Genomic DNA, 23504 nt, shown 5'->3' on the forward strand with positions numbered 1-23504 from the left:
TCTTCAAGAGATGGGAATACCAGACCACCTGACCTGCCTCCTGAGAAATGTGTATGCACGTCAAGAAGCAACAATTAGAACTGGACATGGAACAATGGACGGGTTCCAAATTGGGAAAGGAGTATGTCAAGGCTGTATATTGTCACCCTGCTTATTTAACTTATATGCAGAGTACATCATGTGAAATACCAGGCTGGATGAAGCACAACCTGGAATCAAGACTGCCAGGAGAAATATCAGTAACCTCAGATAGGCAGATGACATCACCCTAATGGCAGAAAATGAAGAAAAAATAAAGAACCTCTTGATAAAGGTGAAAGAAGAGAGTGAGAAAGCTGGCTTAAAACTCACCATTCAAAATACTCAAATCATGGCATCCGGTCCCATCACTTCATGGCGAATAGATGGGGAAACAATGGAAACAGTGACAGACTTTATTTTCTTAGGCTCCAAAATCCCCGCAGATGGTGATTGCAGCCATGAAATTAAAAGACACTTGCTCCTTGGAAGAAAAGCAATGACCAACCTAGACAGCATATTAAAAAGCAGAGACATTACTTTGCCAATAAAGATCCATCTAGTCAAAGCTGTGGTTTTTCCAGTAATCATGTATGCATGTGAGAGTTGGACTGTAAAGAAAGCTGAGCACCGAAGAATTGATGAAACTACATACAATTTTATTTAATTACCATATTATAGAATTGCACTGTATGAATGTATGTTTGTAATATAATGTCATATGTGATGTTATATGCAATGTATATATAACATGCATATATGCAATGTATGCATATAACATACAATAGGAAATATATATAACAGTATCATATATCGTTTAGTATTGATACATCCATAATGTTGTCAGCCATTTCCAACTAATTCCAGACATGTTCATCACCTAAAAAGAAAGGCCTGTACTCCTTAAGCAGTATATTTTTAATTTTTATTTTTTAAAGCACAGCATGACTTCATGTATTTAAAAAACATTTCCCCACCAATTTCCTGGCGGTCCAGTGGTTAGGACTCCGCGCTCTCACTGCCAAGGGTGCAGGTTCTGTCCTTGGTCCGGTAACTAAGTACCTGCAAGGTGTGGCGAGGCCAAAAAATTTAAAAATGCCCAAACCTTCTGCTCATCACCACCCCCAATCCACAAGTGGGTAGGCGGGGAAGATCGCAGTACAAAGCAGCCAGTGAGGACTCACCGCCGGGCCGCAGAACCCGCGCGAGTCGCCCACTTGTCCCAGCAGCGACCCCCACGGGGACTCTTCACGCGGTCTGCCCTGGGCTCCACCTACACCGCGCATTCCTGCGCCCGCTCGCCTGCGGCCACGCAGAGAACCTAGGAGTGCGCGGCCCGAAGACTTGGAGAAAAGGCTCTTGTCTTGGAGGGGGGCGGTGCGGTGGGGAGCGCCCAGGCTCGCCGCGGGGCTCCCCTCGGTGCGCCAGGCGCTCCAGGTCGGGCGTCTTCGCCACCAGATTGCGCCCAGGGCCGGCTCTGAGTCACGGCTCGCCCCGCGCCTCCGAGTCTCCGCCGCCTTGGCCACCGCCGGCGCCGGGTCCCTCGCGGGCGGGGAAGGCGGAGTCTGCTGGGAAGGCGGTCGGCCGGGTCAGCACTTACCAAGCCTCCGGGCCGCCCTCCTTTCCACCGCCGAGGCGGAGCCAGGGCCGCGCCCGCTCGCCGGGAAGGGTGAGGCCGGCGAACTGGCCTCGACGGGGCGGTCAGCGTATCGGTGGCGTCTTCCTCTGCTGTCTCCTTCCGTCTCTGGCCCAGGCCGGCGCTGCGATTCCGTGGGGGCTGTCGCGATCAGCTCACAGAACAGAAAAGTGTGGAGACGACCCGGTCTGCGCAGGTATGGGCGCACGTTGGCCAGAGGGGGAAGGAGAAAGTGGCCCCCAGCCTGGGAAGGCCAGCTGGGAAGGGGATTCCAGGGCTGGGGCTCAGGGCTGCTGTTGGGAGACCAGACCCGCTTTGAGCTGAGGCCAAAGTGTAAGTGAAGTCGCTCAGTCGTGTCCGACTCTTTGTGACCCCATGGTAGTCCATGGAATTCTCCAGGCCAGAATACTGGAGTGGGTAGCCTTTCCCTTCTCCAGGGGATCTTCCCAACCCAGGGATCAAACCCAGGTCTCCCGCATTGAGGGCGGATTCTTTCCCAGCTGAGCCACAAGGGAAGCTCAAGAATACTGGAGTGGGTAGCCTATCCCTTCTCCAGGGGATCTTCCTGCTCCTGGGATCTGAACCAGGGTCTCCTGCATTGCAGGCGGATTCTTTACCAACTGAGCTATCAGGGAAGCCATGAGGGCAGGAACTCTCTAGTTCTTCTTGCCCTCCCCCCTCCTGGGAGCCCCTGGCCCCAGAGCCTCCAAGCCTGCCCTTGCCTGCCCAGGGCTGCCTAAAGACCCATGGGCATCCCAGAATAGGCACTGGGGCAGGAGCCCAAACTAGCATGAGTGACTCTAGCAGGTGGCTAGAGAGAAACAGGCAGGGGGCCCAGACAGGGAGAAAGTCAGCCCAGGGAGGAAGGTCACAGAAGCAACAGAGAAAAGCCCGCAGAGGGAAGTAGCCAGACTGACATGGCTGTGTAAGGGTGACACCAGCAGGAAGTGGGCTTTGGTCGCAAAGAGTCGGGACACGACTCTGGCTGACTTGAATCCAACAATTATACTGCTGGGAGTTTGTCTTAAAGATCATGTCTGGCAGCTGGGGAGAAAGAAATGCACCAAGATGGTCCTCCTGGTTGCTGATGGTGGTGAAAAGGTAGAATCAACTCTAAGGTTGAACCCTGGTGTGCTGCTGGTGGGAATGGAAGATGAGGCAGCCACTGTGGAAAATAGTATGACATTCCTCAAAAAAAAAAAAAAAGAATTACCATTTTATTGTTGTTGCTCAGTCGTGTTCGACTCTTTGCGATCCTATGGACTGCAGCACACTAGGCTTCCCTGTCCTTCACCATCTCCCAGAGCTTGCTCAAACAAACTCATGTCTGTTTTCATCCTCTGTTGTCCCCTTCTCCTCCTGCCTTCAAGCTTTCCCAGCATCAGAGACTTTTCCAGTGAGTCGGCTTTTTGCATGTGGTGTCCAAAGTATTGGAGCTTCGGCTTCAGCATCAGTCCTTCCAATGAATATTTAGGACTGATTTCCTTAAGGATTGACTGGTTTGATCTCCTTGCCATCAAAGGGACTCTCAAGAATCTTCTCCAGCACCACAGTTTGAAAGCATCAATTCTTCAGCGCTCAACCTTCTTTATGGTTCAACTCTCACATTGGTACATGACTACTCAAAACACCATAGCTTTGAGTAGACTGACCTTTGCTGGCAAAGTAATGTCTCTGCTTTTTAATATGCTGTCTAGGTTGGTCATTGCTTTTTTCCCAAGGAGCAAGTGTCTTTGAATTTTATGGGGCAGTCACCATCTGCAGTGATTTTGGAGCCCAAGAAAAGAAAGTCTGTCACCATTTCCATTGTTTCCCCATCAATTTGCCATGAAGTCATGGGACTGGATGTCATGATCTTAATTTTTTGAATGCTGAGTTTTAAGCCATCTTTTCACTCTCCTCTTTCACTTTCATCAAGAGGTTCTTTAGTTCCTCTTCACTTTCTGCCATTAGGGTGGTGTCATCTGCATATCTGAGGATATTGATATTTCTCCTGGCAATCTTGATTCCAGCTTGTGCTTCATCCAGCCCAGCATTTTGTATGATGCACTCTGCATATAAGTTAAATAAGCAGGGTGACAATATACAGCCTTGCTGTACTCCTTTCCCAATCTGGAACCAGTCCATTGTTCCATGCCCGGTTCTAACTGTTGGTTCTTGACCTGCATACAGATTTTTCAGGAGGCAGGTAAGGTGGTCTGGTATTCTCATCTCTTTAAGAATTCTCCAAAATAAGAATTTTCCACAGTTTGTTGTGATCCACACAGTCACAGGCTTTAGCATAGTCAATGAAGCAGGAGTAGATTTTTTTTCTGAAATTCTCCTGCTTTTTCTATGACCCAATGGATGTTGACAATTTGATCTCTGGTTCCTCTGCCTTTTCTAAATCCAGTTTGTATATCTGTAAGTTCTCAGTTCATGTACTGTTGAAGCCTAGTTTGGATAATTTTGAGCATGACCTTGCTAGCATGACAAATGAGTGCAATTTTGTGGTAGTTTGCACATTCTTTGGTATTGCCTTTCTTTGGGATTGGAATGAAAACTGTAAACCGAACTCTTCTGGTCCTGTGGCCACTACTGAGTTTTCCAAATTTCTTGGCATTTTGAGTGCAGCACTTTCACAGCATCATCTTTTAGGATTTGAAATAGCTCACCAGGAATTCCATAACCTCCACTAGTTTTGTTCGTAGTGATGCTTCCTAAGGCCCACTTGACTTTGGACTCCAGGATGTCTGGCTCTAGGTGAGTGATCATACCATTGTGGTTATCTGGGCCTTTAAGATCTTTTTTGTATAGTTTTTCTGTGTATTCTTGCCACCTCTTCTTAATATCTTCTGCTTCTGTTAGGTTCATACTGTTTCTGTCCTTTATTGTGCCCATCTTTGCAGGAAATGTTCCCTTGGTATCTCTAATTTTCTTGAAGAGATCTCTAGTCTTTCCCATTCTGTTGTTTTCCCCTATATCTTTGCAGTGATCACTGAGGAAGGCTTTCTTATCTCTCCTTGCTATTCTTTGGAACTCTGCATTCAGATGGGAATATTTTTCCTTTTCTCCTTTGCCTTTCGCTTCTCTTCTTTTCACAGCTATTTGTAAGGCCTCCTCAGACAACCATTTTGCCTTTTTGCATTTCTTTTTCTTGCAGATGGTTTTGATCATCATCTCTTGTACAATGTTACAAACCTCCGTCCATAGTTCTTCAGGCACTCTGTCTATCAGATCTAATCTCTTGAACCTACATGATCCAGCAATTTCACTTCTGGATACTTAATGAAGAGGACTGAAAGTAGGAGCTTGAAGAGATATTTGTAGATTCATGTTCACAGCAGCATTATTGACAGTAGCCAAAAGGTAGAAGCAACCCAGTGTCTATGGATAGGTGAATAGATAAAATGTGGTCCATCCATCCTGTGGAATGTTATTTAGAATTTCAAAAGAGCATTCTGAGACCTGCTACATTGTGGATGTAATGAGGACAGTATGGTCAGTGAAATCAAACAGTCACAGACAGCTACTGTATGACTCCACTTGCATGAGGTGCCTAGAGGAGCCAGATTCCTAGAGACAGAAAGTAAGGATGGTGCGGGCCACGGGCTGGGGGAGGGAAGGGGGGTTATTGTCTAATGGGGACAGAGTTTCAGTTTGGGGAGATGATGAAGTTCTGGGGATGGATGGTGGGGATGTTTGCACAACAAGGTGAAGGTGCTTCACGCCACTGAACTGTTCAGTTAAAAATGGTTCAGATGGTAAACTTGATGCTATGTGTATTTGATCGCAATGAAAAAGAACAAGACTGAAAAAGAGCTTCCGACATACATACTGATGTTGGAAAGTATCCACAAGGAAGAAAGGTAGGACATGTGTGATGGTGGCAGCACAGGGAAACTAGTTCTGGGTAGCAGGATGAGCATCACTTTCTCTGTTGCATATTACCATGTCCTTCTGGAACTAGAACTGTGCGCAACTGGGACCTGAACCTGGGGCAACCTGGATTCCTCTGGAGGGTTCCAGAAGCCCATACACGGCCATGTTCTGCTCCTGCTCCTCCTCCTGGCCAGTGGGGCTGAGACCTTTCGCATCTGTGCCTTCAATGCGCAGCGGCTGACACTTGCCAAGGTGGCCAGGGAACCTGTGCTCGACACCTTAGTGAAGGTCAGTTCACCCCTGCAGGGAAGCCGGGCCCCTGAGGACCATGACCCAAAGCCCCTTGCCCTGTCTGACCAGGGGCATGTCCCAGAGAAGAAGGGGACATCAGGAGACATGGTGTGGCAATGTGGAACAGCACCTTCCTTCCCTGTCATTGGCCTCAGTCTCCTCCTCCGTGAAATGGGTGCAGTGTTGATGGCAATGGCATTCCATCTTCTCCCAGGGCTTTTCTAGCCTCATGGCTCTCTTGGGGCTGCAGCCAGCGTGTTATGACACTCATGGCCACACCACTGCCCGGTCCCCAGAGAGACCACCCTTCTCCCTGGGCAGCTGACCCTGAGTGGGACTAGCCTTCCTGGTTTCCTGCAGATCCTGGCTCGCTGTGACATCACGGTGCTGCAGGAGGTGGTGGACTCTTCTGACAGTGCCATCCCCCTCTTGCTTCGAGAACTCAATCGGTGAGGAGGGCTCTGTGGGTCTTAAGGGAGGCCCCCCTCCATAGCCTCAGGGTCGCTGACCCCAGGTCCCCTTTCCTGGCAGATTTGGTGACTCTGGGCCCTACGCCTCCCACAGCAGCCTCCTGCTGGGGCGCAGCACATACAAGGAGAAGTACGTGTATATCTACCGGTGAGCACAGAGACTGAGGCGGCCTGGACGCTTGGCGCCGTGTAGTAGCCCCAAGGGTGGCCCTCATCTTCACATCATACTTCTCATCAGAGTTGTTATCCCGGGGTCTTCCCGTTCTCTAGCCCAGACAGCTTTGGTGCCCATGTTTCCCTCCAGCAGTATGTCTTCCTTCCCCAAGCATAGACGTGGGCACCCCATGCCTCCCCCCTGTGGAAGCCACTGGGGCTCAGGGCAAGGGTGGCCCCCTCTTTGGGAGTGACTGGTTGCAGCTCCTGGGAAGAGACTCCCTGGGGACCTGTCTTGAGTCCTGGGCAGACGCAGTTTCTGGAAACAGCCCTCAGTCCCTGGGAGGACAGCCTGGGGGGTCAGGATTGAGAGGGCAAGAGTGGCAGTCGGGGATGGAGACCTGCTCCTCTATATAGATGAAATTATATAATATCTAGAACTCACTCCAAAATGATGGGGGGACAGAGCCCTGCCCATACACCAGCCCCGCTCCTAACCATCTCAGAATGGAAATTGATCTGAGTGTTCATCAGCCGATGAACGGGTAAATGAAAGGTGGTCTCTACACACAGTGGAGTATCATTCGGCCTAAGAAGGGAGGAAGTCTCAGCCAGGCTGCAGCCCGGATTAAGCTGGGACAGACGTGCTAAGGGAAAGAACCAGTCACAGAACACTACATATTATTTGATTCCATTCGCATGATGTGTTCAGCAGAGATGGAAAACAGATCAGTGGCTGAAGGGGAGGGGAAAGGAGACTGCTCATGAGTGATGTTTCTTTGGCATGCTAAGACTATTCTGAAATTGATTGTGGTGATAGTTGCACAACTTTGTGCGTTGCCACTGAATTGTGCATGTTAGACAAGGTGCTTTTATAGTAAGTGAATTCTAGCTCAATCTAAAAGAAGTTCTAGAAAGAAGGGCTGGAAGGCTGTGCTTCCATGAAATAGAGCTGCTGGTGGTGGGTCCCCCTCCCTGAGTGCCAGTTCTGATGCGGGCACTTGCAGACCAAGAGCAGTGACACGGGGCCACTGCTTCTTGTCCCTGGTCCACCAGGTCACATGAGGCAGAGGTTCGGGACTCCTACGTGTACGAGGATCAGGGTGACCTCTTTACCCGGGAGCCCTTTGTGTGCTGGTTCTCTTTACACAGCAAGGGTAAGAGGAGGGGGTAGAACGGTGGTCCCACTATGGGGGAGCAGGAAGCGGGGTCTGGAGGGTTCTGCCGGGGGGCGGGGGGGGGGGTCAGTTATCTGGCAGGGACCAGGCTGGGGAGGGCCAGGAATGGCTGGGAGCCCTGTGTCCCTGGGATCTTGCAGTTCTTCCCAGCCTGGTGCTGGTCCCACTGCACACCACTCCGAAGGCCGTGGAGACAGAGCTGAATGCCCTGTATGACGTGTTTCTGGATGCTTCCAGGCGCTGGCAGACCAAGGTAAGGCTGGGCCGATTCTATGGAGGGAGGAGGGCCAGGGCAGCTGGGCGGTCGGGCCCAATGGCTGCCTGCATCTCCAGGATGTGATCCTGCTTGGGGACTTCAATGCTGACTGCGCGTCGCTGACCAAAAAGCGCCTGGATGACCTAGTCCTTCGGACTCAGGCCGGCTTCCACTGGGCCATCGCTGACGGCGTGGACACTACGGTGCGGGCTAGCACCCACTGCACCTATGACCGCATCGTGCTCCACGGGGAGCACCTCCAGAGCCTGCTGCGTGGCGCAGCTGCCTTCAACTTCCCCCAGAGCTTTGGGCTCACTGAGCAGGAGGTAAAGCAGTGGTGAGGCCACAGTGGGCTCCCTGGGAAGCCCCTCAGGCCTGAGACTGATGCTTTGTCCCCCTCTGCCCGCCCCCAGGCCCTCAACATCAGTGATCACTACCCTGTGGAGGTAGACCTGGCGCTGAGCCGGGCAGCGCATGGGGTCCAGCCCCCCGGCCTGGCCACTCTGTGGCTGTCACTGCTGCTGCCCCTCCTGGCCCTCCAGCTGGGCCTGGTGGCCTGAAGCCACTGCGTACCTGCTGCCCCAATGTGAGGACTGTCCTGTCTTCTGGACTCAAAGCCCTGCCCTACTCCTAGCCTGCCCTGGTGCCACCCCTCTGTGTGCCTTCGCTTTGGGTGTGTCCTCTGGTCGGGCCTGTGCCTGCCTGTCATCAGAAGGTGGAAAAGGCAGGTGGGGCCCTGGGGCTGGACCCATGCCACTTGTCCCCAGGGTAGTGTCAAGAATGACAATAGGCTGGGGTAGGGGATGAGGGGCTCAGGAGAGGTGATCTTGGCTCAAGGGCAGGGCTCAGAGAAGGGAATCGCAACAGATCAAAGGATTTTATCCTGAGAAAACCATCCACTCCAAGAATAGAAAGCCAGATGACACAGACATTACATGTGTGTAGCAGACGTGCCAAAAGGTCATCTTTAACATACACAAGACTCCTAGGAAAAAGTATTAAGACCCCAGGAGATACAAGGATAGACATCAGCAGTTTATACACACACACATACACACACATAAACTAGAAAACAACAGGAGATACAAGGGTAGAGATCAGCAGTTTACAAACAGACACACACACATAAGAAAACAACAGCAAGTGGTCAAACTCATTGTAATTTAACCAGATGCTGTAACACCTCTGGCCAAATCCATGTTCAGAACCACAATGCAATCTGGCCCCTACCACTCAGGGTGTGGTCAAGCACTGCCTAGAAGAGGCTGGTCACCAAGGCTATAGATGCACACAAAGTATAGAAACCAGTCATCATGTAACAATTATAGTTTGTAAATATGCAGTCCTATGGGGGGTAAAAGGACACACAGCAAAAGTTAATAGCCCCATTTAGTGTTTTGTCAGCACAGAACTCTTCCCCACCTCCCTTTTCCAGAAAACAGACCTCATTACAAATCTGGACATCAGATCCATCATACTGTGAACCATCTGTGATCTAGAAACATCTACTTGAGGTACAAGGGTGGCTCAGCTAATCAAGAAAACGCCTGCAATGTGGGAGACCTGGGTTCCATCCCTGGGTTGGGAAGATCCCCTGGAGGAGGGCATGGCAACCCCCTCCAGTATTCTTGCCTGGGAGATCCATGGACACAGGAGTCTGGCAGGCTACAGCCTCCAAGGTCACAAGAGTCAGACTCAATTTAAAGACTAAACATTTCCGCCATAACAACTTGATGTCAGGGGTGGTGGCCCTGAAAATGAAGTCCTATAAGGGGTGGTGGACTAGGCTTAGGATTGGGGAGGGCAACAAGGTTTCTCAACAACTCTAAAGACAGGAAAAGGTGGTTAGGCACAGGACAGATGTTTACTCTAGGGCTAACTGGACGACCCCCACCTCTAGGGCTGTCTGGTGAAGTTCCACAGCAGCCTAAGGCCAACATTAAACAAGCCCTTTTCCATCATCCAGGGTGTGTGCTTCAGTGTTCCACATACAGGTCAGGACTTCAGAACTGACTGCCTGGGGTCAAGGCATATACCTCACTGTCAACTGGCCAGCTTGTCAGCCTTCTTCTGAAATAACAGCAACCCTTGGGGCTTCCAGAGGTTCCCCACCCACCATGAATTCAGATGCAAAGACAGATGGACAGGAAATAGCATTTATTGGTGAGCGTGATTAAGGAGGGAACAGAGCTGATGCTCATGAGTGCAGGGCCCGCCATTTGTCCAGGGGACCACGATTAGGGATGTATTTGACCCCACAGCCGTCCGGGATGAGTCGCTTTTCTGCCACCATGTTCTCAAATTCATCCGCATTGAACTTGGTAAATCCCCACTTCTTGGAGATGTGGATCTAGAGAGAGATAGAAACAACTGAATCATGGGCCCTGAGGCCAGGAGCAGAGAAAGGGGAGATCAAGGCTGCAATGTTCCTTACCTTTTGACGGCCAGGGAACTTGAACTTGGCCCGGCGGAGGGCTTCAATCACATGCTCCTTGTTCTGCAGCTTGGTGCGGATGGACATTATGACCTGGCCAATGTGGACCCTGGCCACTGTGCCCTGGGGCTTTCCAAAGGCACCACGCATACCTGTCTGGAGTCTAGATTGAGAAACAGCAGGCCAGTCATGAATGCCCACTAGGAAGAGTTGTCTCCAAGGTCCCTTAGGGCTACCTGTACAGGCAACAGGTTGCATACACTACCAAGGAGGCTGCTGTTTGCAGCCATTGCACACTGGGCCCCCATGGGGAAAAGAGCACAGTCGGCTTAATTGGCTGCAAAGAACAGAGAACTGAAAAACAGACTAGCTAGAGTCCCTGCAAGGTGCCACTGGACTCCTCCGAAAGCCAACCAACCTATGACCACCCCAGCAACCTGCTTGCTTGCAGGTTATGTCATCAGGTGCAAAGAGGAGCTATTCCCACAGAAGCACCTCGCAATGTTGCCCAGAGCCATGATGCCTTTTGAGCTTCTTTCTGGGACTCTGGGTTGTTCAATGTCCACTGAGGCCCACTTGCTAGCACTTTGGCCCGGCTTTGCTGTGGGTCAATCTCTGTGGGGCCACCTCTCTGCCCTGGTTGATGAAAATCATCAAGCCCAAAGTAAAGGTCTCAGGATGCAGCTCACCTATCAGCTCCAGCGCAAGACAACATCTTGTTGATGCGGATGACATGGAAGGGGTGGAGCCGCACTCGGATGTGAAAACCATCTTTGCCACAGCTTTTCACCATGTACTTGTTGGCACAAATACGGGCAGCCTCCAGGGCTACAGGAAGACAAAATGCCACAGAAGCATTTACCATGACTCTCTGTCTTAGTGGGATGAGTTTAGCAAACCGGCTAATGATTGGGCACTTGTGATTAATAAGCTGATCATTTCAGTGCAGTGAGTTCCAGGTTTGGCTGGGGGGAAGGGCACATACAAGGAACCGGGCAACACTAACAAGGAAGCCTGCCTCACCTTCAGAGGAGAGCTGCTCATACTCATCTGACACCATGTGGCCACAGAGTGGGAACTCATCCACTTTGGCCTTCTTACGCCCCAAGTCGAAGATGCGGATCTTAGCATCTGGAAAAAAAAAGACAAGACAACCTTGCTTAGTGTGGGAGTCCCATAAGAAACTAGGTCATCCAAACCTGTTTGGAAGCTTTGTCCCTACTTACCAGGGACACCTCGGCAGAAGCGGGACTTTGGGTACGGCTTGTTCTTACAATACCGGTAACTGCAGGGAAGAGGACCCAGGTTAGAGAGGGTTCATAAACGAGCTCTACAACATGCACGTTGAGAGTTTCACACATGTTAATCTCCAAGCTTGGTCTCCTTTACAGGAAATGGGCATTAAAGCAAGTCACCCATGACAGGAAATTAAAAAATAAAATACCATCCTCGATCCTGTTGTTTTAAACGTCATATAAGGCTAACATTCTGAAATACACTTTCTCGGTTTAAATAGAAAATAGCACAGTTCAAGCCATCCACCTAAATGGACCTTGGAGCACGTGGCATTAAGTTCGCCTCCAAGCAATGTGAAGGGCTCCCGGCGCCCCCTGCAGGGCCGAGGCGGCTGAAGCCACTTTTCCGGGACTGCCGTTGGCATCCGAGGCGCCCACATCGCACGTCGCCTGGAAATTAGATGGGAATGGTACACAGAGGCCCCGAGAGGAAACTAAGCCGACGAATTTTCAAGTCCAGAAGGCGGGATGCAAGGTAGACATCGTGTGTACCCCTACAATGGGGCAATCGTATGCAAAATTGGGTCAATCCACCGCTAAAACAAAATGGGGGAAGACCTCAAGTGACCTGGAATGTCTCAGAGAATACGCAGTCCGTCCCAAGGACAGAAAAGCCGCACCAGGGAGACCCCACCCCACTGTTACTTTTAACGGTTAAATGGCTGTCCTCTCGCTTCCCAGCAGTGAAAAAGCATGGAGTAGCACTCACCACCGGGCGGGGCGGCGGCCCATGGCGACACCAGGATCTTCAGTGGCTACAATGAAACAAAGTCGGAAAAGAAGTCGAACACAGGTATTAAACTAGAAGAAATGGCAAAGGCACAGCCATACCCAGAGGCCGCGACTACTCACCGTGCCGAAGGGAAAGAGGCGCTCCCACCCCTGCGCAGGTCTTATATAGGCAGCCTATCTTCACGCGTAGGAACCATAGAGTCCAGGCGAGGACGCGTAGACGCTCTATCAGACTTCCGGACCATAGATGCAGCGATGCTCTGCGCCTGCGTGCGGTCGGAGCTGAGCACATGCGCAGACCGAGAAGGCGGCTGGGCTCCCGACCGCGGGAGGCCAGCTGGCGAATGGGGCTTTGCCACATCGGCGCGAGAACCCAGCTTCCGGCTGGCCATCTTGGGCGTAGAGCTCTTGCCCGAGGCTTTGCCGTAACTGTGAAAGACGTTATGTTCCTACAGTTGAAAGAAGTACTCTCAAGTGGGGGTTCACGGCGGCCACGTGCGTGTTCCCGGGCATCGCGGAGCCTGGGACAAGCCCTCTCCGCCTTCCCCAGCGCCCCAGAGCTCGGCAGGGACGCGCCCGGTTGGAGGCTCAGCCTGCATTCCTTTGTCGACCGGGAGGCCGAGGGGGAAGCCCGCCCCTGTCCCAGCCCCCCCCAAAGAGTCTTGAACCCACTTGTCCGTGAGCAGTACCCATGTTCCCCTTCTCTGAAGACCCAGGGCGGGGCGGGAGAGCAGCGCCAACCCCAGGTGGTCTGCGCCTTCCCGCGAGAAAGGCCAAGGAAAAGACGCCACCGAGATCCAGGGCTCAGGAGACCCCACCCGAGCACCGTTGGGCCTACCCTGTCCCTTGCGAGAAATGAGACGTTGTTCTCCACAGGGTGCCTTGAAGAAGGGGAAAGTAAGCTGGTGATCCGCCTCAGATGGCAAAGGAACACTGTCAGTCCTGGGCTGCGCCCCAGTCCTGGCCTCTGAGAGCTGCCTTGACCGGTACTCCTGGGAGATTCCACACTCCCAGGGCCCAGAATCTGGTACTCAACGCTCCATGCCCCCCAAAACACACACACACCCGCGATGCGGTTCTTTTTGTTCCCTGCCCACTGAATTCCAGCACCTCCTAAGTGTGCCTTTGAAATGTTTACAGATAAAGCAAGGATCCTTCCCCCACCAACCCAAGGATAGTATCCAGAGAAGTGTGCAGAACTAATGTTCCTACCACCAGGGATCTGAACGTCTGCCAGAGGGGCCCAGCCTTCTAGAGGTGAGGACCGCAGGAAGGTAAGGAAGTTTTGAAGGCATCCCCATGTCGCTTGACAGATGTGACGCACCTCTTCTCCAGGACGGCCTGTCACTTTAGTGCATGGGTCCTCTAGGAAGGCGTGGGAAGATTTGCTGTGTGCACTTCCAGCTGTGGCACGGGGTCTTTCTCAGGGAAGATGATCTCTCATTCCATCCAGAGGCCTTACCTCTGGAAATGGGGTGAGATGTGACTATCCGTGGGGGCAACTCAACTCAGGTTTTTGGCTCTGAGAACTAGAACATTTAGGGTTGTATAGTATATATCAGGCAGAGCTGGATCAGCTGTTGATACTGTTCACTCACTCATGTCTGAATCTTTGCAAACCCATGGGATGCAGCTTGCCAGGCTCCTCTGTCCTCCACTGTCTCCCAGAGTTTGCTCAAACTCATGTTCACTGAGTCAGTGATGCTATCCAACCATCTCATTTTTCTGTCACCCACTTCTCCTGCCCTCAGTTTTTCCAACATCAGGGTCTTTTCTAATGAGTTGGCTCTTCGCATCAGGAGAAGGGATTGTAACTTCAGTTTCAGCATCACTCTTTCCAATGAATATTCAGGAGTGATTTCCTTTAGGATTGACTGGTTGGGTCTTCTTGGAGTCCAAGGAACACTCAAGAGTCTTCTCCAGCACCACAGTTCCAAAGCAACAATTCTTTGGCGCTTAGCCTTCTTTATGGTCCACTCTCACATCCATACATGACTACTGGAAAAACCATAGCTTTGACAATATGGACTTTTGTCGCAAAGTGATGTCCCTGCTTTTTAATGTGCTGTCTAGGTTTGTCATAGCTTCCTTTCCAAGCAGCAAAGGTCTTTTAATTTCATGGCTGCAGTCACTGTCTGCAGTGATATAGAGCCCAAGAAAATAAAGTCTGTCATTATTTCCAATGTATCACATCTATTTGCCATGAAGTGATGGTACTGGATACCATTAACTTTTTTTTAACTGTTTTTTGAAGGATGAGTTTTAAGCCAGCTTTTTCACTCTCCTCTTTCACATTCACAAAGAGGCTCTTTAGTTCCTCTTGACTTTCTGACATAAGGGTGGGTGGTTCCTCTTGACTTTCTGACATAAGGGTGGGTGGTGTCATCTGCATATCTGAAATTATTGATATTTCTCACTGCAATCTTAATTCCAGCTTTTGCTTCACCCAGCCGGGCATTTCACATGAAGTACTCTGCATAGAAGTTAAATAAGCAGGGTGACAATATATAGCCTTGACATACTCCTTTCCCAATTTGGAAGCAGTCTGTTTTTCCATGTCTGGTTCTAACTGTTGCTTCTTGACTGGCATACAAATTTCTCAGGAGGCAGGTAAGGTGATCTGGTATTCCCATCTCTTTAACAGTTTTTTACAATTTGTTGTGATCCACATAAAAGCTTTAGCATAGGCAATAAAGCAGAAGTAGATGTTTTTCTGGAATTCACTTGCTTTTTCTATGGTCCAGCGGATGTTCGCAATTTGATCTCTGGTTCCTCTGCCGTTTCTAAATCCAGCTTGAACATCTGGAAGTTTTCGGTTCATGTGCTGTTGAAGCCTAGCTTGGAGAATTTTGAGCATTACTTTGCTAGTGTGTGAGATGAATGAAATTGTGTGGTAGGTTGAAGATTCTTTGGCATTGCCTTTCTTTGGCACTGGAGTGAAAACTGATCTTTAGCAGTGCTGTGGCCACTGCTAAGTTTTCCACATTTGCTGACATATTGAATGCAATACTTTCACAGCATCATCTTTTAGGACTTGAAATAGCTCAGCTGGAATTCCATCACCTCCACTAGCTTTCTTCATAGTGATGCTTCCTAAGGCCCACTTCACTTTACATTCCAGGATGTCTGGCTCTAGGTGAGTGATTGCATTATTGTGCTTATCTGAGTCATTAAGACCTGTTTTGTATAGTTCTTCTGTGTATTCCTGCCACCACTTCTTAACGTCTTCTGCTTCTGTTGGGTCCGTACCACCTCTGTCTTTTATTGTGCCCACCTTTGCATGAAGTGTTCCCTTGGTATCTTTGATTTTATTGAAGAGATCTCTACATTTTCCTATTCTATTGTTTTCTCTGAAATTCTTTGCATTGATCACTGAGGAAGGCTTTGTTATCTGTCCTTGCTGTTCTTTGGAACTCTGCATTCAGATGGGTTTATCTTTCCTTTTCTACTTTGCCTTTTGCTTCTCTTCTTTTCACAACTATTTGTAAGGCCTCCTCAGACAACCATTTTGCCTTTTTGCATTTCTTTTTCTTGGGGATGGTCTTGATCGCCACCTCCTGGACAATGTCCCAAACCTCCGTCCATAGTTCTTCAGGCAGTCTGTCTATCAGATCTAATCCCTTGAATCTGTCACTTCCATTGTATAATCATAAGATTTGATTTTCGTCATACCTGAACGGTCTAGTGGTTTTCCCTACTTCCTTCAATTTAAGTCTGAATTTTGCAATAAGGAGTTCGTGATCTGAGCCACAGTCAGCTCCGGGCTTGTTTCTGCTGACTGTATAGAGCTTCTCCATCTTCAGCTGCAAAGAATATAATCAATCTGATTTCCATTTTGACCATCTGATGATATCCATGTGTAGAATCGTCTCTGGTGTTGTTGGAAGAGGGTGTTTGCTATGACTAGTGCATTCTCTTGGAAAAAATATATGCTCAATCTGATTTCAGTATTGACCATCTGGAGCAGGGTGCCCAACTATTTCTTCCCTAGAGGCGCTGTGGTCTTTCAGAGCTTTTCAGGGATACTAATGTTCCTGCTCCAATGGCTGTGTCAGTGCCTCACAGAAAAGAGCTGATTTCTCTCTCCCTAAGCTTTTGGATATGTACAAAATGAAGCAGGGCAAAGGCTAACAGAGTTTTGCAAGAGAACACTGGTCATAGCAAAAACCCTCTTACAACAACACCAGAGACGACTCTACCCATGGATATCAACAGATGTCAATACTGAAATCGGATTTATTATATCCTTTGCAGCCAGAGATAGAGAAGCTCTATACAGTCAGCAGAAACAAGACCGGAGCTGTGACTCAGATTATAAACTCCTTATTGCCAAATTCAGACATAAATTGAAGAAAGTAGGGAAAACCACTAGACCATTCAGGTATAACCTAAATCAAATCCCTTTCGATTGTACAATGCAAGTGACAAATAGATTCAAGGGATTAGATCTGATAGACAGAGTGCCTGAAGAACTATGGACAGAGGTTCATGATATTGTGCAGTAAGCGGTGATTGAGATCATCCCCAAGAAAAAGAAATGCACAAAGGCAAAATGTGTGTCTGAGGAGGCCTTACAAATAGCTGTGAAAAGAAGAGAAGCAAAAGGCAAAGGAGAAAAGGAAAGATAAATCCATCTGAATGCAGAGTTCGAAACAATAGCAAGGAGAGGTAAGAAAGCCTTCCTCAGTATCACTGCAAGGAAACAGAGGAAAGCAATAGAATGGAAAAGACTAGAGATCTTTTCAAGAAAATTAGAGATACCAAGGGAACATTTCATGCAAAGACGGGCACAATAAAGGACAGAGGCAATATGGAGCTAACAGAAGCAGAAGACATTAAGAAGACGTGGTACGAATACACAGAAGAACTATACAAAAAAGGTCTTAATGACCCAGATAAGCATGATGATGCGATCACTTACCTAGAGCCAGACATTCTGGAGTGCAAAGTGAAGTGGGCCTTATGAAGCATCACTATAAACAAAGCTAGTGGAGGTGATGGAATTCCAGCTGAGCTATTTCAAATCCTAAAAGATGATGCTGTGAAAGTGCTCCACTCAATATGTCAGCAAATGTGGAAAACTTAGCCATGGCCACAGCACTGCCAAAGGTCAGTTTTAATTCCAATCCCTAAGAAAACCAGTGCCAAGGAATCTTTAACCTACCACACAACTTCATTCATCTCACACACTAGCAAAGTAATGCTCAAAATTCTCCAAACTAGGCTTCAACAGCACATGAACCGAAAACTTCCAGATGTTCAAGCTGGATTTAGAAAAGGCAGAGGAACCAGAGATCAAATTGCTAACATCCACTGGATCATTGAAAAAGCAAAAGAATTCCAGAAAAACATCTACTTCTGCTTTATTGGCTACACTAAAGCCTTTGACTGTGTGGATCACAACAAATTGTGGAAAATTTTCAAAGAGATGGGGATACCAGACCTCATTACCTGCCTCTTGAGAAATCTGTATGCAGTTCAAGAAGCAACAGTTAGAACCAGACATGGAACAATGGACTGGGTTCCAAATTGGGAAAGGAGTATATTGTCAATATCCAGCATCAAGGCTGTATATTGTCACCCTGATTATTTAATTTCTATGCAGAGTACATCATGCGAAATGCCGGGCTGGATGAAGCAGAAGTTGGAATCAAGATTGCCAGGAGAAATATCAGTAACTTCAGATATGTAGATGACACCACCCTTATGGCAGAAAGCTAAGAGGAACTGAAAAACCTCTTGATGAAAGTGAAAAAGCTGATTAAAATTCAACATTCAAAAAGCAACAATCATGGCATCTGGTCCCAAGACTTTATGGCAAATAGATGAGGAAACAATGGAAACAGTGACAGAATTTATTTTGGGGGCTCCAGAATCACTACAGATTGTGACTGCAGCCATGAAATTCAAAGATGATTGCACCTTGGAAGAAAAGCTATAACAAACCTAGACAGCATATTATAAAGCAGAGACGTTACTTTGCCAACAAAGGTCCATCTAGTCAAAGCTATGATTTTTGCAGTAGTCATGTATGGATGTGAGAGTTGGACCATAGAGAAGGCTGAACACCGAAGAATTGATGATTTTGAACTGTGTTGGAGAAGGCCCTTGAGAGTCCCTTGGACTGCAAGGAGATCCAAGTAGCCCATCCTAAAGGAAATCAGTCCTGAATATTCATTGGAAGGACTGATGCTGAAGATGAAGCTCTAGTGCCTTGGCCACCTGATGCAAAGAACTGACTCATTGGAAAAGACCCTGATGCTCAGAAAGATTGAAGGCGGGAGGAGAAGGGGATGACAGAGGATGAGATTGTTGGATGGCATCACCAACTCGATGGAGATGAGCTTGAGCAAGCTCTTGGTGTTGGTGATGGACAGGGAAGCCTGGCATGCTGCAGTCCATGGGGTCGCAAAGAATCAGACACAACTGAGTGACTGAACTGTACTGAAGCCTTTGTATTCTTTCCTCCACCTCCTGTCAGGGCTTTTCTGGCATCAAAACCTATGAAATGCAGGTCAGCAGTAGGTCCAAGTATCAGTCAGCCACCCATGTGAAGTGTGTGCTAGACTACACAGCAGCTGCATGTCCTAATACTGATGCTTTCAATCAGAACCCTCTAGTAAATAGACCTCTAACAGTTAATCCACTTCATTGATTAGCACAGCTCACCTACTGAATCGAACTTCCTGAGAAGCTCCTACCACAAATGTGTGAATAAAGTTAAGCTGGTAGATAGCAGTGAAGTCTGGAAAATATTTACTGATGTATGAGCTATTTCCTGAAGGGTCAGACTTTGTGTCTGTCACCTCAGTCATGCAGTAATCGGACCCCACTTATAGGACTCATGGCAACAGGAGGTGGTGGCAGAGGGTCTGGAGGACAGTCAGTGTCGCCTGGCAAGGCATCGGCACCAGGTGAGGTAATGACACAGTCCTCAAAGGACAGAACACCAGCCTCCCAGACACGGCTGGGCAAGCTACTTCCATCAGCAAGGGAGGCTCTGGGGGACTGGGGGCTTGCTGATTCTCAGCTTCCACCAAGGGCAGCCAGATATCCTGAGTCTCAGTTTCAAGGCCCCACTCGTCCATTCAGTGCCCTGCCTTTCACCTAGGAAATGCAGAGAGGCTGGGAATTCAAGCGACCTGGGGATTCTGCAACTGACACAGTGGAATGCTGTGTTTGATTTCCAGTCCCGTCAGCCCTACAGGCACAGGGGAATTTGCAGGATGCCATGGAAGAGCTGTGGCTGTCATCCTGTGACTTGAGCTGAGAGGTAAGGCAGGTGTCCTTGTCAGTTTCCTCCCAGGGACACTGCAGAGCCCAGGATTGGTCCCTGGCATTCCATCCATGACAGTTCAGGGTAGCAGCTGCTCTGGCTCCTCGGGCACTTGCTGCCCTTGGCCCTTCACCCCATTCGAGTGCAGGGAGCAGAATGGTGAGACCCCCGCAGGTCATGGGTGCCTTGAGCCCAGGTGGTCACTCAGGGATGGCTTGGAGAGCTGAAGGCATGCAGCGAGTACAGGAAGCAGCTGTCACCCCAGACCCAGGGCAAGAAGGGAAGGGGTTGATGTCATCAGAAGCCCGGAGTCCAGGATGAGGGGCCACGAAGACCGGCCCATCTCTCCTCCATGTCACTGCCTTGTCATCTTCTGAGTCATCTATCTGTGGTTTGATTCATCAGTTGAGATTCTTATTTCAAAGACTGATTTTGTTTCTAATGTCTAAAGTTCTTTTTTCGTTTTCAAATCCACCTAGACTTTTAGAATTTAAATTTTGATTCCTTCTTTTGTATCTACTTTTTAAAGTTCTTTTTTAGTTGGAGAATAATTGCTTTACAATATTGTGTTGGTTTCTGTCATATGTCAACAAGGATCAGCCATAGGTATACATATGTCCCCTTCCCTCTTGAACCTCCCTCCCACCTCCCACCATGTGTGTCTCTTTTGGTGTCTTGGAGGCCAGTGAAGATTGGGGGAGTTGCAGTAGGCTTCATTCACGGGAATGCAGACAACTGGTAAATATCCATGAAAACTGCTCTCTGATCTCATGAGAATTCAAAGGTACTGTCTATTTCAAAGTCCCCCCTGATTAGGCACAAGAGTACAGGTGTTTCTCTTTCTCACCTCCTTCCTTTATAGACTGGTCCAAGGCCCGGGGATATTCACTGGGACTCACCTCCGATGCCTTCAGGACAAGCTGATGTGTGATACCATTGCCCAGGAAGCTCCCTGGGAGCCAGATGGAGAGTGTAGTCTGCAAAAGGGCTTCCCTGAGAGTTCGGTTGGTAAAGAATCCACCTGCAATGCAGGAGACCTCGGTTTGATTCCTGGGTTGGGAAGATGCACAGGAAAAGGGATAGGCTACCCACTCCAGTATTCTTGGGCTTCCCTGGTGGCTCAGCTGGTAAAGAATCCCACCTGCAATCCGGGAGAGCCGGGTTCGATCCCTGGGTTGGGAAGATCACTTGGTGAAAGGAAAGGCTACCCACCCAGTATTCTGGCTTGGAGAATTCCATGAACTGTACAGTCCATGGGGTCGCAAAAAGTCATCCACGACTGAGTGACTTTCACTTCACTTTACAGCCTACAAAAGGAGGTCAGGCTTAGAGGCCAGTGTCCTTAACCACCCCTCCCTCCTGCTAGCTAGAGATTCAGAACAAACTGCTCAAGCCTTCCGTGTCCTCATTTGCTCATCTGGAGAAGGGGGTGACATGCTACTGACTTCCTAGGGCCACCACAAGGGTGGGATGGGTGAGTCCAGGCCTGTAGCAGACACTCCCAGCCCTTACTGAAAATTATATCATCTGGCTTCTGACAGTGATGCCCTGGGGATGTAACAGGGCCACTCCTCTCTTTGAGGGACCTGCCAGTGTTTCATGAGGATGGGTGGTGTCTTCAATGTGAGTTTGCAGACCAGTCTTTAGCTGGCCCTCTGGGAGTCCTGAGTGGGAAGCCAGAGGTGAGGCATCCCTTCTGGGAGCATGCGCTCTGCCAGGAGCCTGGCAGTACAACCACAGTGCCAGGGTCGGGGGGAGCCTCCCTCAGCCAGTGGTTTGCTGAAGCCCCACTGTCTGTGGCAGGGGGATGGAAGCCCCTGCTTGCAGATGATGGGGACCAGTCTTCTCCTGCTCACTCAGACCCATGCTGGGATGGACCCAGTTCTTTTACAGCCTTGTCCTTCCTTCTCACCGTTGCAGGTGACTATTCAAGAGCACTGGTTTTAGGTGGATTCTTGGTTCTTATTTGTGCTTTCCCCATGGATCTCACTTGCTCACCTGCGGGCCACCTATGCATTTAAATAAATAATAAATAATGCATTAAAAAATACTCTCTTCTCAGTACACGTTTCCTCATCTTTTCCCCAACTGAGCTGGCATCCCAGGAGGGCAGGGGCTGGGTGTCTGAGAGGCACTGGCCCCAGTCCTGGCCTACCTAGCCTGGGATCATATGACCCCACCAACACACACACAATAGTGGGGCCTGCAGGACAGCAAGAATCATCCAGCCTGGGTCCACGAAGCATTAGGTGTGGGAACTCGGAAAGTCCGCCCTGCGTCACATGACTCTCCTCACTTGAGGCAGGACAACTTTGTGCCCAAGATACACAACCCAGAAATCATCAGTCCAGAGTTTAATAATTTGGTCGCATAAAACTGTGTAACTACTTGACAGCCAAAACCGGCCAGCCTAGTCTTTTGAGACAAGAGATGGGAATTCCACAGTGGTCCAGTGGTTAAGACTCCATGCTTCCACTCCAGGGGGCGGGCTCGGTTCAATTCTTGGTCTGGAAATTAAGATCTGGCATGCCATGCTATGCAGCCAAAAAAGGAGAGAGATCCCTTTCTTCCACAGCCACTAAGGTGCTCGGTCCTTCTGAGGAAGCCAAGGCCATTTTGGGGTGAGGCCCTCACATCATCTGGAGACTGGCACTGAGCCAGCAGCCCCACCGAGCACTCGCCCGCACCATGGCCTCTGTCTCGGAGCTTCCTTGCACCTACTCGGCCCTCATTCTGCCCAGTGAGGTGATGGTCACAGAGGATAAGATCAGTGCCCTCGTTAAAGCAGCTGGTGTAAATGTTGACAGTTTCTGGCCAGGCTTGTTTGTAAAGGCTTTGGCCAGTGTCAGCATCAGCAGCTTCACCTGCCATGTGGGGGCTGGTGGACCTGTCCCGACAGCTGGAGCTGCACCACCAGAAGGTCCTGCCCCCTCCACCACTGCTGCCCAGTCTGAGGAGAAGAAAGTAGAAACAAAGAAAAAAGAATCTGAAGACCCTGATGATGACATGAGCTTTGCTCTTTTTGACTAAACCTCTGTAGTAACTTCCCTGGTGGCTCAGATGGTAAAGCATCTGCCTACAATGTGAGAGACCCGACCTCGATCCATGGGTCGGGAAGATCCCCTAGAGAAGGTAATGGCAACCCTCTCCAGTACTCTTGCCTGGAAAATCCCATGGATGGAAGATCCTGGTAGGCCACAGTCCGTGGGTTCGCAAAGAGTTGGACACAATTGAGCGACTTCACTCACTTTAGTAACACATTCAATAAAAAGCTGAGCTCTTTAAAGAGAGAGAGACTGAGAGAAAATCTCTGCAACATGTGGAACACAGGGCTAACTAAGCCCTGCTATATGCTGATCAGGGTCTTTTGGGGAGGCAGCTGCTTAGTATCAGTGAACATGTAAATGCCCATAGGTTTTGAACTGGCAGTTCCACTTAAAGATAATTATCTTAGGAGATTTACACATCTTCAGAGCTGCTAACAAACAAAAAGAATGAGCATACTAACACATATATATGGAATTTAGAAAGATGGTAACGATAACCCTATATGCAAAACAGAAAAAGAGACACAGAAATACAGAACAGACTTTTGAACTCTGTGGGAGAAGGTGAGGGTGGGATGTTTCAAAAGAACAGCATGTATACTATCTATGGTGAAACATCACCAGCCCAGGTGGGATGCATGAGACAAGTGCTCCGGCCTGGTGCACTGGGAAGACCCAGAGGAATCGGTTGGAGAGGGAGGTGGGAGCGGGGATCGGGATGGGGAATACGTGTAAATCCATGGCTGATTCATATCAATGTATGACAAAACCCACTGAAATGTTGTGAAGTAATTAGCCCCCAACTAATAAAAATAAATAAATAAATAAATAAAAAATAAAAAGAATGGAAAAGGTAA

At 49.1% G+C, this 23504-nt stretch overlaps 4 protein-coding genes and 1 non-coding gene across 6 annotated transcripts; 2 read left to right on the forward strand and 3 right to left on the reverse strand.

Moving 5' to 3' along the window:
* Nucleotides 1-926: 926 nt before the first annotated feature.
* Nucleotides 927-2295, reverse strand: LOC133052164 (uncharacterized). Its single transcript, XM_061136926.1, has 4 exons — nucleotides 2276-2295; nucleotides 1680-1842; nucleotides 1203-1586; nucleotides 927-1080 (listed from the first exon to the last, which is right to left on the reverse strand). The coding sequence occupies exons 1-4, from the start codon at nucleotides 2293-2295 to the stop codon at nucleotides 1018-1020; spliced, it is 630 nt and encodes a 209-aa protein (XP_060992909.1). The 3' UTR covers nucleotides 927-1017.
* A 3334-nt stretch (nucleotides 2296-5629) lies between these two features.
* Nucleotides 5630-9824, forward strand: DNASE1L1 (deoxyribonuclease 1 like 1; the record flags this gene model as incomplete). The annotated part of the gene is made up of 7 exons (XM_061137287.1): nucleotides 5630-5803; nucleotides 6167-6255; nucleotides 6338-6424; nucleotides 7486-7586; nucleotides 7748-7860; nucleotides 7941-8189; nucleotides 8277-9824. Coding segments are annotated over 7 exons (960 nt in total), but the record flags the coding sequence as incomplete, so codon positions are not given.
* Nucleotides 9825-10000: 176 nt separating this feature from the next.
* Nucleotides 10001-12456, reverse strand: RPL10 (ribosomal protein L10). 2 transcript variants are annotated; one of them, XM_061137285.1, is made up of 6 exons: nucleotides 12302-12456; nucleotides 11524-11582; nucleotides 11321-11428; nucleotides 10987-11125; nucleotides 10298-10460; nucleotides 10001-10213 (listed from the first exon to the last, which is right to left on the reverse strand). In XM_061137285.1, exons 1-6 carry the CDS (start codon nucleotides 12322-12324, stop codon nucleotides 10061-10063), a joined length of 645 nt encoding a protein of 214 aa, XP_060993268.1. In that variant the 5' UTR covers nucleotides 12325-12456; the 3' UTR covers nucleotides 10001-10060. The 2 variants fall into 2 exon arrangements, with proteins under 2 accessions (XP_060993268.1, XP_060993269.1); XM_061137286.1 differs by lacking the exon at nucleotides 10001-10213 and having other exon boundaries at nucleotides 10341-10449.
* On the reverse strand, nucleotides 10506-10640 carry LOC133053316 (small nucleolar RNA SNORA70). Its single transcript, XR_009692234.1, has one exon. It is a non-coding gene; the product is annotated as a small nucleolar RNA SNORA70 (small nucleolar RNA).
* A 9192-nt stretch (nucleotides 12457-21648) lies between the features above and the next one.
* LOC133052414 (large ribosomal subunit protein P1-like) lies at nucleotides 21649-23160 on the forward strand. The gene has a single exon (XM_061137288.1). The coding sequence runs from the start codon at nucleotides 22289-22291 to the stop codon at nucleotides 22628-22630; it is 342 nt and encodes a 113-aa protein (XP_060993271.1). The 5' UTR covers nucleotides 21649-22288; the 3' UTR covers nucleotides 22631-23160.
* The last annotated feature ends 344 nt before the right edge of the window (nucleotides 23161-23504 follow it).

The sequence above is a fragment of the Dama dama genome, chromosome X, assembly GCF_033118175.1.
Source record: "Dama dama isolate Ldn47 chromosome X, ASM3311817v1, whole genome shotgun sequence".
In the NCBI taxonomy this organism is placed as follows: domain Eukaryota; kingdom Metazoa; phylum Chordata; class Mammalia; order Artiodactyla; family Cervidae; genus Dama; species Dama dama.

What these genes read in the sequence shown, in the direction of transcription:
- LOC133052164 (XM_061136926.1), bottom strand. Translation starts at nt 2,295, where the DNA reads ATGGCTTCCCTGATAGCTCA. An exon ending in ATGGCTTCCCTGATAGCTCA is followed by an intron (nt 1,843 to 2,275) that starts GTTGGTAAAGAA and finishes ATACCTGCGCAG; the next exon opens with ACCGGGTCGTCTCCACACTT. An exon ending in GCGGGTTCTGCGGCCCGGCG is followed by an intron (nt 1,081 to 1,202) that starts GTGAGTCCTCAC and finishes CACACCTTGCAG; the next exon opens with GTACTTAGTTACCGGACCAA.
- RPL10 (XM_061137285.1), bottom strand. Translation starts at nt 12,324, where the DNA reads ATGGGCCGCCGCCCCGCCCGGTG. An exon ending in TGAGCAGCTCTCCTCTGAAG is followed by an intron (nt 11,126 to 11,320) that starts GTGAGGCAGGCT and finishes GTCTTCCTGTAG; the next exon opens with CCCTGGAGGCTGCCCGTATT. An exon ending in AGTTCCCTGGCCGTCAAAAG is followed by an intron (nt 10,214 to 10,297) that starts GTAAGGAACATT and finishes ATCTCTCTCTAG; the next exon opens with ATCCACATCTCCAAGAAGTG.
- LOC133052414 (XM_061137288.1), top strand. Translation starts at nt 22,289, where the DNA reads ATGGCCTCTGTCTCGGAGCTTCCTTGCACCTACTCGGCCCTCATTCTG.